This window comes from Archocentrus centrarchus, chromosome 10 (genome assembly GCF_007364275.1).
Source record: "Archocentrus centrarchus isolate MPI-CPG fArcCen1 chromosome 10, fArcCen1, whole genome shotgun sequence".
In the NCBI taxonomy this organism is placed as follows: Eukaryota; Metazoa; Chordata; class Actinopteri; order Cichliformes; family Cichlidae; genus Archocentrus; species Archocentrus centrarchus.
Window position 1 is genome coordinate 32,180,580 of NC_044355.1, and position 16,972 is coordinate 32,197,551.

General features: G+C 40.6%; 1 protein-coding gene across 2 annotated transcripts; it reads left to right on the plus strand.

Annotated features, from left to right (window-relative positions):
• Positions 1–1,840: 1,840 nt before the first annotated feature.
• Positions 1,841–14,956, plus strand: LOC115787225 (dead end protein 1-like). Of its 2 annotated transcripts, XM_030739810.1 has the most exons (6): positions 1,909–1,944; positions 7,780–7,861; positions 8,088–8,193; positions 8,404–8,729; positions 11,327–11,459; positions 14,276–14,956. In XM_030739810.1, exons 3-6 carry the CDS (start codon positions 8,106–8,108, stop codon positions 14,830–14,832), a joined length of 1,104 nt encoding a protein of 367 aa, XP_030595670.1. In that variant the 5' UTR covers positions 1,909–1,944; positions 7,780–7,861; positions 8,088–8,105; the 3' UTR covers positions 14,833–14,956. The 2 variants fall into 2 exon arrangements, with proteins under 2 accessions (XP_030595669.1, XP_030595670.1); XM_030739809.1 differs by lacking the exon at positions 7,780–7,861 and having other exon boundaries at positions 1,841–1,944.
• Positions 14,957–16,972: the final 2,016 nt, after the last annotated feature.

Consider the following 16,972-nt stretch of genomic DNA (forward strand, 5'->3'; position numbering starts at 1 on the left):
AAAAACAGGGACAAATATGTTTGCAGCCAAAAAACTGAGCACAAAGAGCGAGGACCAAAAAAGAAGTCCCAGCCTGCGCTGCATATAAAACACCTGCACACGACCACAAGGTAATTAACACACACAATCCAGCTACACAAGCATAAATGTGGACACGAGGTCGGCAACTTCCGTAGGTTGTGTGCAGAGGCCGTAAAGACCCTGCAAGTTTAATTAGCGAGCATCTAACCAAGCTAGCTCCAAAACAGAAGCAGCTTCAGGTGGTGAGAACATCAGGATGCAGCTGGATTTGAGCTTTGACTCCTTCAAAGAGTTTGTTTTTGTCAAACACCACATGTAGGTGTTGTTAATCTGCTGCACTGATGCTGAACTTTATTGTGGAGTTTGGGAATTCATGTTTTTCTTTGTTTCTCCCTGTTGATGTTCATGTGTGTCCTTAATATTACTATCAGAGGTGGCAAAAGTACTGACATTCTGTACTTAAGTAGAAGTACAAGTACCTATGTTAAAAAATACTTTAGTAAAAGTCGAAGTACTGGTTCAACTTCTCTACTTAAGTAAAAGTAAAAAAGTACAGGCTCTGAAATGTACTCAAAGTAAGAAAGTAAAAGTAGTTCTTTGGAGGATGTTTCTACCTGCTATTTTTGTGTAAAACAAACCGAACCTCATTATATATTATTGTAATAATATAAAATAGTACATGAGAATACAAATGTTATTCCAATCTAAATTTTAATTCTAATGAATGCACTCAGCTTGAATCTGTTATGTAGGACACAAACTGTGAAAGGGAATTTAAACACAGCTCTGTTCTCTGTGTCCTCCATAGTAGAGGGTGACTGTGTCACCTAAACACCAACATGAGGATACTCAGGGGTTACAGTGGGATTCAGAAGGTGGAGGAACCCTAAGATCAGCTGTAGTGGCTCTGAATTAGAGAAAAAAAGTAAAAACTAACTAAAACTAAACTATAATGTAAAATTCAAAACTATTATAACCCTGGTTTGCACAAATGAGAGCAACTTACTGAACATTGAGGAGAGAAACTGAAACTAAAGTGTTGATCCTATCATGCCATTATCAATCCAATAACAATACCAACTTTGGTATCAATATTATGGATATCTGGATCTGCCCACCCCTAGGCAGTAAGGGTCCAAAAAAACCATCTGCTCTGGGGCCTGTCACAGAGATATGTTTATTAAGTTGATGTTGGAGTCTTGAACAAGAAAATGCAACACACATACGCCTATTTTTAGCTAAATGCATGTGCTCATAAAAATTAACATCCATCCATCCATTCGCTTATCCTGGTCAGGGTCGCGGGGGGGGGGGCTGGAGCCTATCCCAGCTGTCATAGGGCGAGAGGCAGGGTACACCCTGAACAGGTCGCCAGCCTGTCACAGGGCCAACACAGAGAGACGAACAACCTTTCACACTCACATTCACACCTATGGGCAATTTAGATTAGCCAATCAACCTAACCCCAGTAAGTGCATGTCTTTGGAATGTGGGAGGAAACCCACGCAAGCACGGGGAGAACATGCAAACTCCACACAGAGAGAGGGAGAGGCCTGGGCCAAGGTGGAATCGAACCCAGGCCTTCCAGATGGTATTCTATCTGTGAGGCAACAGTGCTAACCACTGCGCCACCGTGCTGCCCTAAAAAAATTAAACATATAGATAATAGTTACACAGATAAATAAGAGAATGCACAGTATTTTACCAAAACAAGTTTCAGAGTAGTCTTCCACTCTGGGCCGTTTATTTGTACATGAGACTAATTTCATTCCGTGTTTTTGCTCAGTGGGCAATGAAGGTCACACCGCGTCAAGAGGAAGCTGCTGGCCAATAGGAGGGCGGCTGCAGGTGAGGACCCGGGGTTACACAGTCACGTTACATTGCAAGTCTACAACCACGACGATGGAAAATAAGGAGACCCAGGTAACTTTTTTTCTTCAACTTTTTTCAGTTTTTGTGCTGTTTAATTGTTAAATTGTTAAATAAGGGCTGGTTGGTGAGCGGGAGTGAGGGCGCGAGGGCTGCTGTTGTTGAAAACAAACACGCTTGTTGGCTACAATGTTTAAAGTGTTGTCCCGACGTGCTGGCGTCATGCCTTCATGCTTCCCTTCATTACTGTTTAAGAAGCCCAGCTTAGACCATTAGCCCTTAACTTTCTACGATGAAGCCCCACCTGCCGCTAATTATATTAATAAAGCCTTCGTCACTGTTTTCTTCAGTTGTACTAAAAATGACCAACATTGTTTCCCCCTTTTTTCTCGCTGTGTTTTAGATTGAAGTGCGTTTCTACCGTCCAAGTTTATAAAACTTTGTGCAGTGAGTGTTATATTAGAGTGCAGGCTCCTCATTTCTGCATTCTGTATCAGAGGAATGAACATATAAATAAAATTAATCATGTTTATTATTGTCAATACTGCAGTCGGTTGTCTAAAGATAAAAAAAAACAAACAGCATTGAAGAGGGCACATGTTTACTGTTCCTATGGCCTTCTGTTTTATCCTATTAACTCCTAACAAACACCCCAATACACAACAGAGAACTGAGGTTGACAAACAAGTGAAAAAATCAAACCAAAACAGCTTTTGGAGTTGTCAGGACGGGCCTGACCACCCAGCTGAGATGTGGCATGACTTGAACATGAGTGTTCAACAAACACTCAGTGATCACCCAGTGTGTTACAAATATTTAATATGTGGAAATATGGAATATTTCATATTTGGAACACACAGTTTGTTTTTTGTTTGTTGTGGCTGTGAGACTGTGATTCAGTGGCTGCACAAAACTGCAGTATTTGCTGCCCCAGGAATGAAAATAGCCTGGCTAAAAAAAAAAAAAACACAACTTGTGTTTGCAAGTCTTTAAGTATCTGTTTCTGTTAGTCTGTATAGTCCACCAATCACACAGCCTGATTAGTACATGTATTACAGTCCTTACAAAGTTGTCATGAGGTAATGACAACAAGTCACCCATGCAAAGCTGATAAATTTAAACTTTAAAACCTTACATGTGTGAATTTAGAACTTCAAACAGAAAGATTAAATGGTCTGAAATGCTGTTAAGAATTGAAGATCACAGGGCTCCCCTGGGAAACCCCCAGAGGACTGCAGAGGAGCTGCATGAACAGTTACGGTAGAAGGAGGGGGTCTGGCACCTGCTAACAAAAATCATTGTGTGAATTAGGGCTGTGTCATATCACATTGTCCGCGATAATAATGGTATTAACGTGATTTTTTTTTTTTTTAAATCGTGATGTTGGAATATTAATAATAGAGAGAAGTTTACCATTCATTTATGTTCCCTATAGTGCACAACAGCAAGACAGGCTCCGACATGTCTGACAGCATGCGTCAGCCTCTGATGATTTATTAAAAATAGAGCTACTGTAACAACCTCCAGCAAGGCGCAGTGCTTTGCCAGATATGTAAGAAAAATGTTCCTACTGTAGGTGGAAACAACAAACTCGAAGCCAGCGACACCAGCAACCATGATTGGTGGTCTTCCAGGGGCAACAGCAGGCAACATGGAAGGAAATTTGAAACTGCTGGCTAAGGCTAAATATAGATTTGGTGAAATAATAATTCACGTTAGCAGTAATGACACCTGGTTACACCAAGTTAATATTGAATCATGTGTAACTTTGCCAAAATAATTCAGGACTCAGATTTTCTCCTGACCCCTCCCCAGCCTGACCATTTAGCTCCATGTTCTCCTTGAATCGCTGGCAGTCTGAGTGGTGTCCAAAAAAACAACGTGGGCTTTATAGATCAGAGATCCCCAACCCCCGGGCCGTGGACCGGTACCAGGCCGTGGGACATTTGGTACCGGGCCGCACATAAAGAATAAATAACTTAAATTATTTCCGTTTTACTTATTATCTGCGCCAAAACTATATTTTATTTTGAAAAATGGGCGGATTCGCTCCGTTAACTTCCCTCCATGACTTCCTCTTGACGTGTCAAGACGTTTCTGCTCACATGATACGTCACCGCTAAAATTAAACCTAGAAGCTTCAGGCCTGTCTAACGAAATCGGTTGGTTGACCTACATAACGCTTCTTTAAATTTTTGAGTGCTCAACAAGAGTAGAAAAGCGCTATGTAAGAACTAGTCCATTTACCATTTTTATTTATCAACACCGGGGATAGCAGTGAGGTAGACCCAGCCATCAAACTGACTCTCCAGCGCTTTACACCGCGGCTCTGCAGCCACGCTCCATGTGAAATCGGCCGAACCCAGTCAAACCAGAAGCCAGCAAAAATGAGTATCAGAGAAACAAGCTCAGGGGGCTTACACTGATTCAGTGTTATGGTGAGTTGTATTTTTCATGCGCTTTATACAGTAAAAATCACCTAAGTCGAAGTCGCACAAATCGGGTTTTCGCTCTAGTTGGATGGCATCTGCAGGTCCTGATTTTTCCTAACATTAATTCCAATAAAATCATCAAATAAATCCGTCGGATATTCGCCTACCTCGGATGAAAAATCTGGTCCCATTGTAATAAATTTCCAGTTAAATGTGATCGCATAAACTGGATGAGTTTAGCGCTAAAACCCTCCTCAGCTCCTGTCCGCCCACTTCCATGCATCGGCTCGTTCATGCACAACTACACACACACTAACAACGCCTGGAAATTGTTTTAGTGTTTATATCAGTTCATTTCACCGGGGACAATCGTGGCAAGTGTAAGCTACAAACTTGCACTAACGAGTAAAATTTCAGATTATAAAATTTGCAGAAGCAAATTCATAGATGAAGCAGAAGCCATTGCAGCGAAATTCGATAATAGACCCCAAACTGGGCCATTTGAATCCGACTGAGGTGATTTCTACTGTATTTGTTTTTGCGGTGTATCTTATTTTGAAGGCATGTTTTACCATGGCTCTCACAGCTGACCAGGCAGCGCTGTGGGCAGAGAGCCTGTTATTCATGTTGAGGCGGGATGTTACGAGAACGCTGCTGATAGAGTTGCATACGAATACAAAGTGGATTCCCGTTTTTTATTATTATACGTAGAAAATATCACACTTGGTTATGGTCGTATCATTTATTTTGACGTATTTATTCGCCACACCTTAAAAGCCGGTCCGTGGAAATATTTTCTAACACTAAACCGGTCCGCGGCTCAAAAAAGGTTGGGGACCACTGTTATAGATAATCGGGGAAAGTTTCTGGGGAAAACCATCCATCCCAATTTGGATGGAGCAGTTCTCATTTTCGCAGCAAATACTGTGACGTAAGAAGAAAGAAAAGCAGGGAATAGAGAAAACTGAACAGACTGAAAATTATGACCCAAAAAGAATATAAAGATATCTACGCAGCACACGGGGCTAAAAAAGTGGATTTTGCATATGTCTCCTTTAAAGGTACTGTGCTGCGGTGGTTTGAATCATATTTATCTAATAGATTGCAATTTGTTCGTGTAAATGGGGAGTCTTCTTCACACACTAAGGTTAATTATGGAGTTCCACAGGGTTCTGTGCTAGGACCTATTTACATGTTCTATTTACATTATACATGCTTCCCTTAGGCCCGGGCTGTCCAATCTTTTTTCAAGGAGGGGTAGATTTGATAATGTGAAAGTACCCAAGGGCCAACAGTCCCTGATGACATTATTATAAACAATAAAAAATGCACATAAATATTCTTTTAATATTTTCATTTTCATGCAGCAGACAAAAATGAAGTAAGCAAATGTAACCATTAAGATGAACACAGAGCATGCTATCTTTTTTTTTTTTTAAACATATCTTTATTAGTTTTATTCATTTATGCCATGAATAACACTTCCCTAACCTTCCCATATTGAGCAACTGGCAGTGTTTAAATAAAAATTAAAAAAAGAACAAAAACAAAAAAACAAACTAATAATCATAAGAGAAATTACAGTAAAATAACATGCATTCCTCACATAAAGTAGCTATTATAATTATCTCATATTCAATGCCTCTTCAATATCACAATTTTTCACAAATTCCAAAAACATCTTCCATATACCATAAAACTCAGAAGCTTTCCTCCTAACTATATAGGTCAGCTTTTCGAGAGCCAAACTCGAAGTTCAGTTCTTTAACCAGTGGCTAAGAGAGGGGCAGTTTACATTTTTCAGAATAGTGCAATAGAGCGCCTGGGCTATAAACAAAGGTCAACCGTTTTTCTTTCCCTGCTGGTTCCAGACCAATTTTTTGGGTAACTACCAAAAATACATAACTTAGGGCATAAAGGTATTGGGTTTGATACTGTCTGAGAAAGAAAGTTTAACACGGAACTCCAAAATCTTTGTACCTTCTCACATTCCCACAAGCAATGATATAGTGAACCCTGATAGGTGTTACATTTATAACAAAGATCTGGATTCCTGGGGTCAAACTTATTCAGCTGTAAAGGGGAAGCTGCTGGCCAATAGTAGGGCGTTCTCATTATCCAATTATACTGTATTAATCTCAGTCGGGTATTGATGGTTTGTGTATGCGTCTTTAAACATATTCTACTCCATTCCTCAGGTGAGATATCCTCCTATAAATCACGTAACCAACCCTGTCTTTTACTTTCAGAATTGTCATTGTGGTTCTCAACCAACATGTTATATAATTGAGTGATCAGGCCTTTACTGATGGGTTTATTTTTTGCCATAAATCTTTCAGAGCATGCTATCTAAATTTTCAGCAGAAATTTCAAACTTATAGAAAACTATAAAGTACAACTCTGTAATTCTGATAACAGAGCAGCAGGCGAGCTACCTAATGTAAAGGGCACACAGTGCAGGTTTGTTCGAGAGCAGTAGTAGACATGTGTAAAATGCCACTAGGTGGGAGTCACTTAGTTTGAATCTCAAGCGGTTCTCGTTTAAGTTCAGAACAGAGAAAGTCTGCTCACACAAATATGTGTCACCTATGACCGCCGCCCAAACCCCACGATTGGTCCATTAGTCAGTCATCTTCTTTTTGAAGAAACATGGTGTCCAACTAGACACTTACTTGGGATGGCATTACCTCCAGTCTCACTGTGAGTAATCTTGGAGTCCTTTTTGACCAGGATATGTCCTTCAATGCACATATTAAATATGTAGGATTGAGGGTTCTGCATTTGCACAGATGTCTCAGAGTGATGCTGAAAAGCTAATTCATGCATTTATTTCTTCTAGGCTGGAATATTATAATTCATTACTAATGACAATATTGTGCAGGTTGCTGAAGAGTTGCAACATGAAGTTACTTTGCTTATTGTTAAACTAAAGAAGCTGGTTAAATTGTTACAGTTATACTTTTACTGAAAAATTACAGGGGAAACACTGTCACACCACTATTGTGCACTTTATGTAATGGATTGTCACAATTATTGAACTATAATGGTGCTGCTGGCACCTTGTGATATTTGAGTTAGGTAGTCTGTCATCAGTGACAGCAGCTCAGTGGAAAATGACTTTCATTTTCTTTGCACTAATGAATGCTTCTTTCAGTCTGTGTCAGTCTGGTTAAAGTGGAGCTTTTCTGCCATGTATTTATCTTTAGAATGGTCCAGATTAAAAATGGCTTCTGTTAATGAGGTCAGTACAAGTAATTTCTGTGAACCATAAGCTTAGGCTAAATCGGCGGTCTCAAACTCCTGGCCCACGCTTTGCCCTCCAATTAAGAGGAGCGAAATGTCAAAAAAGTAAATTTAAGGGCCAAATTGTCTTATATTTTTGACATCAAATTGCATTTGAGACTGCTGATAGCATAAATGTTAGGTTTTTTTTACTCTTTCTTCTGTATGAAATCAGAGAGAAGGGCTGGTCTTCATCTCAGGCTCACAGTGCTGGCTATAAGCAGAAATGCTCCTTTGACCCACTGCTGAAATCTAAGGTACAGCCAGTCACAAGAAAGTTGTTTTAAAGAGAGCAAAACAGCTTGTTTCAGGGGGTGAACTGAGGGGCTGCACCAAGGCTCAGAATAAAATAAGGATTGTGTTGAACTGTGAATCATGTAAAACTACTCCAGAATCCAAGAATAACAATAAGAATTTGGAAATTAATGTAACAGGTCTTCTTGATGATGATACTATGCTGGTTCTACTTTGTTTCCACCTCAGGTGCTGAACCTTGAGCGGATGCAGGCTCTGGGAACCTGGCTGCAAACAACCAACACAAAGCTGATTCAAGTTAATGGCCAGAGAAAATATGGAGGACCGCCTGAGGGTAAGAGAGAGGCAGCAGCAGCTTAGTTTTTTCATGTGTACCAATTCAATTAACACTAACCTTCTGACATCAATACAGCAGCCACAGTTTGCTTGAAAGAAGCAGCATTCCAAATGTTGTAGAAGATAATTTTGCATTAGACTGAACTGAAAATTGCATAAAGCAAATAAAATACCATCATCTACTCTATCTCCACTCTTTCATGGTCAGTGTGGGATGGTCCCACCCCAGGACCCCACTGCGAGGTCTTCATCAGCCAGATCCCACGGGACACCTATGAAGACCTGCTGATCCCCCTGTTCAGCTCTGTGGGAGCGCTCTGGGAGTTCCGACTTATGATGAACTTCAGCGGGCAGAACCGTGGCTTTGCCTATGCCAAATATGGCTCACCAGCTATAGCTGCTGAAGCCATTCGCCAGCTTCATGGCTACCTGCTGGAGCCCGGCCACCACCTCAGTGTCTGCCACAGCACTGAGAAGAGACATCTCTGTATTGGGGATCTGCCTGCTGCCACTAGACAAGAGGACATACTGCAGGTACGATTGAACTGTGGAGTGTTCTTCTTGTTATTTTTGTTGAAGAGAGAAAAAAGTGAAATTGTGTCACAGTCAGTAATAAATAGCACATCTATCACTCATGAATACAGCTCTATGCACAGTTAAATGTAGTGAACCTTGAGCAGAATGTTGTTATTGCTTTGTACACAAAGACAATCTGAATTTAACCAATAACACACTGACAGCTGGAACCTCTGTGCTAATGTCTTGAATCACTGATGAAAGGTTGTTTAGCATGTATTCATCAATCACAACAACTCTGACAGGACCTTGGAAGAAGCATTATAGATATGCATGAAGCTGGAAAAGAACTGTCTACAACAGCTACTCACTTAAGAAGTGTGTGGCATGCAAAGAACACAGCGATATGCAAAAATATTTGTTCATCTGTCCAAAAAAAAAAAACACACTGACAAGAAAAGTCTTCATATTCCCAGATTTTTAACAATTCAAATACATTTTATATATATATATATATATAGCATCAAAACTCAAAAACAGTGACCTCAAGGTTTTTTATATTGTAAGGTAAAGACCCTATAATAAGAGAACCTCATCAGACGACTCCCTGTGACCAAGCACTTGGCAACAGCTTTAACAGGAAGAAACCTCCAGCAGAAACAGGCTCAGGGAGGGGCAGCTATCTGCCATGACTGGTTGGGGGAGGGGTGATGGCAGGGGCCTCTCTTCTTGGAAGGGAGCCAAAGATTAATAATAACTAATGATTAAATGCAGAAGGGTGTATAAAAACAGAGAAAGTGAAAAGAGATGAAGAAGAAACACGTCATCAGAAGCCCCCAGCAGCCTAGGCCTATTGCAGTATAACCAAGGAAGGGTTCAGGGTCACCTGATCCAGCCCTGTCAAAAAGGACAGTTTTAAGCCTAATCTTAAAAATAGAGTGGGTGTCAATTCTAAATGCAAACTGGGAGCTGGTTCCACAGAAGAGGTGCCTGAAAGCTGAAGGCTCTGCCTCCCATTCTACTTTTTATAGGAATTCTATTCAATTTCATTTATATTGCGCCAAATCACAACAGTCTCCTTAGAGCGCTTTAGGAATGGGGTCTAATAAACAACATCGATCTTTTGAAGCTAGTAATTATTGAACTTTACTCAAAATCAATTGAAGAAAAAGAGTCTAAGTAAATATCAGTTGTATTGAAGGTAGCTGTACATGATATGTACATATATTTTAATTATATACATGTATTGTGAATAATTCTTTTTCTCTTAATGGTTAACACTTGAAGTTATTACTAGTTGAGGTTAAATAAACATTTGTTTGAACAGAGCTCTGACTCTGTCAGTCTGGCTACACTGCTGAAAAGAAATCTGGGGTTATTATTTTCTTCAATCAGTGATGCATTGTAAGACCACCTAACTGTATGGAGGGCTTTTTTAAAGCACAACAAACTCTTTTTCCAGGCTAAATAAAGATATTATAAATTACTACACATAAAGTAGAAAAGTTCTATATCCAAACCAGTTCATTTACTATATTTGATGAAGTTTGCAGGGATCTGGTAAGAAAAAATTGCTAGCGCTAATAGCCACAGTCACTTGCTAATTATGGTAATAACTGCTGGCTAGAACCCTGGTGTGGGATCATCTGGATAGATAACGGAACAGAATATAGCCAACATCCAAAGAGGAGCTTTGGAAAGTCCTTCAAGAAGCCTGGAGAACAATTCCTTAAGACTGCTTAAAGAAAGCTGCCTCAGAGAGTCTGGCTGTGTTGAAGAGTAAAGGTGGTCACACCAAATTCATTTCAAACCTTTATTTAACCAGGAAGAAAAACACATTGAGATTAAAATCTCTTTTTCAAGTGTGTCCTGGGTAATGATGACTCAAGTTCAGCTGAATTGCACAAACTCTGTTTCTGCCTTACATACGGTATTTCCATGGATGCTTATACGTTTCAGTAAATTAGTGCACTCGTTTCATGGTAAAATATAAAGAAAGGAGGGGTGGTACTTTTGCACAGTACTATGTAAAACAGGGCTGCAACTAATCATTATTTTGGTAATAGACTAATCTGTCAATAGTCACAATTAAAATAATGATCCATAAAAATATGAGTTTGAAAATAATCAAATGTATTTTTAACACTAATGTGGCATCACAATAAATATCAAACAATGTTAAAGTGAAAGTAATTTTTAATTTTTAATGAAAATAATGCACAAATAAATAAATAAAAATGGTCTGACCAAAAATTCAAATATGGCTTCAAATTAAATCAAAAAGATTTAAAATTCCACGTCGGCTAATTTTTGAAGTTAACGTCATCGACTGTGTCGACGAATCGTTGCAGCTCTAGTATAAAACGTCAGCTCACATTTTAACAGCACAGCAAAGTATATGTTATATTAACTTCTGCCAACTTTACAACTTCCATGTTTGTAGCTTCTAGCCTTCTGTGTTCCCCTGGATAGAGGATGCTAGTAGCATCAGCAACAGAAATGTTGTATAGCACATACAGTGTAGTGTTGAATTGAGCCAGAGCTGGCATTGAGAGTGCCGCATGACCATTGTATGGATGAATGTTGCCTTCTGAGTAATGATGCTTTCCTTCTAGATGCTGCGTGTGTTGGTCGAAGGGGTGGAGAGAGTGTCCCTGAAGGCCGGCCCTGGTATAGCGGGGGTATCTGCTATAACTGCTTTCTCATCTCACCATGCTGCGTCTATGGCTAAGAAAGTGTTGATGGAAGGTAGGAGATGGATGAAGTTTATTAATTTTGATTATGGTCACATTTCTGTGCCAGCCCAGGTGTCATTTAGTCATGAAAGAACTCTGCCTGTTGCTGGTTAGCCACTCCACTGTCATCATCATTTTTGGCTCGATTTCTGGTTGCAGCCTTTTTCCTGCTGTTGTGTATCCGATGTTAAAACCTCACTGAATCACAGACGTGTGGGCTTCAATTCAGAGAGAAAGGAAGAAATGTAACAGAAAAATGTGAATATGCTGAAAACAAATACAGGTGCTGGTCATAAAATTAGAATATCATGAAAAAGTTGATTTATTTCAGTAATTCCATTCAAAAAGTGAAACTTGTATATTATATTCATTCATTACACACAGACTGATATATTTCAAATGTTTTTCTTGTAATTTTGATGATTATAACTGACAACTAATGAAAACCCCAAATTCAGTATCTCAGAAAATGAGAATATTGTGAAAATGTTCAATATTGAAAACACCTGGTGCCACACTCCAATCAGCTAATTAACTCCAAACACCTGCAAAGGCCTTTAAATGGTCTCTCAGTCCAGTTCTGTAGGCTACACAATCATGGGGAAGACTGCTGACTTGACAGTTGTCCAAAAGACAACCTTTGACACCTTGCACAAGGAGGGCGAGACACAAAAGGTCATTGCTAAAGAGGCTGGCTGTTCACAGAGCTCTGTGTCCGAGCACATTAATAGAGAAGCGAAGGGAAGGAAAAGATGTGGCAGAAAAAAGTGTACAAGCAATAGAGATAACCGCACCCTGGAGAGGATTGTGGAACAAAACCCATTCAAAAATGTGGGGGAGATTCACACAGAGTGGACTGCAGCTGGAGTCAGTGCTTCAAGAAGCACCAGCACAGACGTATGCAGACATGGGTTTCAGCTGTCGCAGTCCTTGTGTCAAGCCACTCTTGAACAAGAGACAGCGTCAGACGCGTCTCACCTGGGCGAAAGACAGAAAGGACTGGACTGCTGCTGAGTGCTCCAAAGTTATGTTCTCTGATGAAAGTAAATTTTGCATTTCCTTTGGAAATCAAGGTCCCAGAGTCTGGAGGAAGAGAGGAGAGGCACAGAATCCACGTTGCTTGAGGTCCACTGTAAGGTTTCCACAGTCACTGATGGTTTGAGGTGCCATGTCATCTGCTGGTCCACTGTGTTTTCTGAGTTCCAAGATCAACACAGCCATCTACCAGGAAGTTTTAGAGCACTTAATGCTTCCTGCTGCTGACCAACTTTATGGAGATGCAGATTTCATTTTCCAACAGGACTTGGCACCTGCACCACAGTGCCAAAGCTACCAGTACCTGCTTTAAGGACCGTGGTATCCCTGTGCTTAATTGGCCAGCAAACTCACCTGACCTTTAACCCCATAGAAAATCTATGGGCTATTGCGAAGAGGAAGATGCGATACACCAGACCCAACAATTCAGAAGAGCTGAAGGCCACTATCAGAGCAACCTGGGCTCTCATAACACCTGAGCAGTGCCACAGGCTGATCAGCTCCATGCCACGCTGCATTGCTGCAGTAATCCAGGCAAAAGGAGCCCAACTAAGTACTGAATGCAAAATGCTCATACTTTTCATGTTCATACTTTTCAGTTGGCCAACATTTCTAAAAATCCTTTTTTTGTATTGGTCTTAAGTAATATTCTCATTTTCTGAGATACTGAATTTGGGGTTTTCATTAGTTGTCAGTTATAATCATCAAAATTTACAAGAAAAACATTTGAAATATATCAGTCCGTGTGTAATGAATGAATATAATATACAAGTTTCACTTTTTGAATGGAATTACTGAAGTAAATCAACTTTTTCATGATATTCTAATTATATGACCAGCACCTTTTATTAATAATAGTCAGACGCTGGAACCAAACAATAAGGCTACATCCATGTTTGCACAAGCATTTTTTTTTTTTTAATGGCTATTTTTCAAAAGCAACCAGTGGCAGTGCAACCCTGTATAGAAATACTGGCCAATCAGAAGCCTACAAACAATAACAAAGGTACACACTCTGACATTTAAAAAGGAGAAAGGTACAGAAATTTGACATTGCGAGACAAAATATTTGATTTTTCTTTGTGTTTACATGTGAACATAAGGAAAAATCTAATATTTTGAGTGTGAAGCTCCGTTTTCAATAACTTAAAACACTGTTTACATGTGGGCAAAAGGCCAAAGTACATAGAAAAAGCTGTGCATACAAACATGCCTGTGCATATGTGGAACTGGTCTGAAGCCAGTGTTGTAGGACTGGACAGAAGATCCCAGAATCTGCAAAGTGTCAAACTGGCAGGAAGACACATTAAGCTTCAGCATACATGAACAAACATACATACATGAGCAAATTGAATATGACAATTTAAAGTTGTAATAATAGTTTTTGCAATTTCTATCCATTGCTCATTTATAATCATTAAGGAGTGTGTGAGAGCCGGATAGTGAGCAGTAGTTTGAGTGGGTTTACTCTTGTTTTTGGTGTAGATACAGTGTGAGGATTCTCGGGGGTTTATGAAGAATATGACATCATCAGAAATGAGGATCCTTACTCCTGGTCCTTTTCATTAGACCGAGCCCCTGAATGCAGCGGAGCTATGTGAAGAGCTCAAAGAGCTCTCTGTTAGTTTTGCTGTCAGCAGTTCTAATAAAAACACATTAATTCTATCTCATATCATGATTTGTCCCTCACTAAGATTTTATCCCTGTTGGTTTGATGCTAATGACCAAACAACTCTGCAGGTTAATACTTCTTCCAGCTAATCTCAGCTCCGCTCTGCTTCCTTCTGTCTGCAGAGTTTAAGAAGCAATTTGCAATGGCTGTGTCAGTCAAGTGGCATTCAACCGAGAAGCTGAACCCTGCCGAGCCACGCTGCCCTCAGAAACCTGCAAAGAGCCTGTTGCCATCACCCCAGAGGCCCCCGCGCTACACCAAAAATCCCCCACAGCCCTCAGCACCGCCTCCAGGCCTGCCCCTCCCTCTATCCATCCCCTCAGCTTTCTGCAAAGCAGTGGGCGGTCCCACTGCCCCACAGCTCCCTCACCCCAAACCCTGTCCCACCTCTTTCTTCACCGAGGGGCTTCTTGGAGCATCACCAGTAATGCTCCTCCAAAAACTATGTGAGGTGATGGGCTTTGGCCAGCCATTTTATGATATGCAGTACAACCATACTGGGCCGGATGGATTCCTCTACTTCTCCTATAAGGTGCAGATCCCTGGGATCACTGCTGTTTTCAAGGGGCTGGTCCTGATCGCACCAGGATCCAGTGCCCGCACCATGGTAGGAGAGGCCCAGAAGGCTGCAGCCCAGCAGATCCTGCAGAAGGTGTGCCTCAACCAGTTCAACGCCTGATGCTGTTGTGGAGTTGTGTTTTCACTCCATTTGGGATGTTATGTAGTTTAATTTCCTGCATGTTTTTATTAGCACTGTTTATTTGTCTTATTTGAACTTATGCTTTTTATCTATGTTGTCTGTTTTATGCATGCTTTTTTACGCTATGTTACTGTAGGCGAGTGTTCTGTGTTACTGGATTGGTTCTCATTTTAAATAAATGAGCTTTGTAAAGAAAAGGTGGTGTGTGTGTGTGTGTGTGTGTGTGTGTGTGTGTGTGTGTGTGTGTGTGTGTGTGTGTGTGTCTTTTTTATTATTCAGGCTTAAAGGCTGATGGGGTATTGTGGTCACCCCTCAAGGTCAGAGGTCAAGTTTTCTGAAAATCTTGTGAATGTGATAACTGAAGAATGAGGCAACACAGGATTTTTTTTTTTTTTTTTACACCATGCCAGAGGTGTATTTACTCAGGGAGGGTGTCGTATAGACTTCTCATACTGGTAGCTGCATTTGCTGACAGTCTGACACTTTGGAATTTGGCAACTTCGATATAATTCATCCAATTTTTTAATTTTTTATTTTGCATGTTTCTCAGTGGTGCAGTATAATATGTTGTTATACCAGCACCACTGTTTCAGTGTTTTAACAAAACGGCATTGAAAGCTTTTTCATAATGGTGATGATCCTTCTGCTGTCAGATTTGCAATTACAGTGATGAGGCCAAAAGGACTGACTCAGATTTAAGTTTAATTTTTTAATTTGTTACCAGTTACAAATGAGAGATCTTTGACAAATAACAGCCAGTGAAGTAACATTCACTGTGTCATGACAGTGCAGGTAAGAATACATTATGATTATGAGAGCATTTCATACATTGAAGCTTAATAAATTGTTTGCTTCTGGTGACCATCACTATGGTCACTAGATCAGGAGGCAGGGATGTTTTGGGGGTTTTTTTAAACAATGATAAATAAGCATTTGTAGGTCCTGCAACATAAAATGAGAGTTTTAAGTGACTGAAGGTTACGTAGTACATACGTAGATGACTCTGGTGTCTGGAACTCACCCAGCAGGGTCACTGGAAGTGGAGCTTTAAATAAAAGTACCGTATTTTCCGGAGTATAAGTCGCACTTTTTTTCATAGTTTGGCTGGGGGTGCGACCTATACTCCGGAGCGACGTATATGTGACATTTATAACACATGAACCAAAATACTCCAGCCACTTGACATCTCCGTGAACTGCAGCTTTAAGGCAGTCTTGCGTAACCTGTGGGCGCAGTGGATGATGGATGGAGAGCACAGCTTAACGGCAACTGGGAGAATGCGCCACCCAACTTTCCTGGAAGTCATTGGATGGATCAAGAAAACATGGGCTTCAGTGACAAACCATCCTGTTGGGATTCAGAAAGGCTGGAATAATTGGAACTGCAGCTGACGACGAGTCTGACTAACGCGACACAGAAGAGGAAGCGGCGCTTCGTCTACAGAGTGTACGGAGTTGTTTAGAAGTGACACCGAGGATGAAGAATTCAATGGATTGATGGTTTGGTTAACTTGTTAGTATGTTCTTTATGCTATGGTTATCTGAATAACTTAATGTTACGTTAACATACTGTAGCGATTCTCTTAGTTAGAGAGCGTGTTGATGTTGTGGGATTTCGGACTGTTCGGGAGGTTCGTGAAGGCAGCATGGAGAGAGAGAAAAAGACCGAGAGCTTGCCTGTGTGTGTGTTGCTGTTCCGCTGTTGTAGTTGTGGTTGGCGTGGCTGTGGCCTACAGCAGCCGTTTTTCTGTTAATAAAGACGACCTTTGTTGTGAATATCGCCGACTTTGGAAGTGTGTTTACAACGTTACAATACCGAACACGTGTTCGTTGTGCGTCATGTAGCTGAATGTGCTACGTTAGCATAACGTAGGTGTAACCGTGTTCGTCCTGTTCTTTAATCCATTATTATTTTAAATTGCCGTTCAAGATGGAATTTGTGCTCTGAGTCTCGGATTCTATCAACCCCCCCCCCCCCCCCAAAAAAGTGCGACTTATAGTCCAGTGCGACCTATATATGTTTTTTCTTCTTTATTATGCATTTTTTGGCTGGTGCGACCTATACTCCGGAGCGACGTATAGTCCGAAAAATACGGTACTCATTTCCTTATGGGGTTGGA

Excerpts from the sequence above, each read along its gene's own strand:
- LOC115787225 (XM_030739809.1), top strand. The coding sequence starts at position 1,924 with ATGGAAAATAAGGAGACCCAG. Across the intron at positions 1,945-8,087 it reads TGGAAAATAAGGAGACCCAG|GTGCTGAACCTTGAGCGGAT; the intron begins GTAACTTTTTTT and ends TTTCCACCTCAG. Across the intron at positions 8,194-8,403 it reads ATATGGAGGACCGCCTGAGG|TGTGGGATGGTCCCACCCCA; the intron begins GTAAGAGAGAGG and ends TTTCATGGTCAG.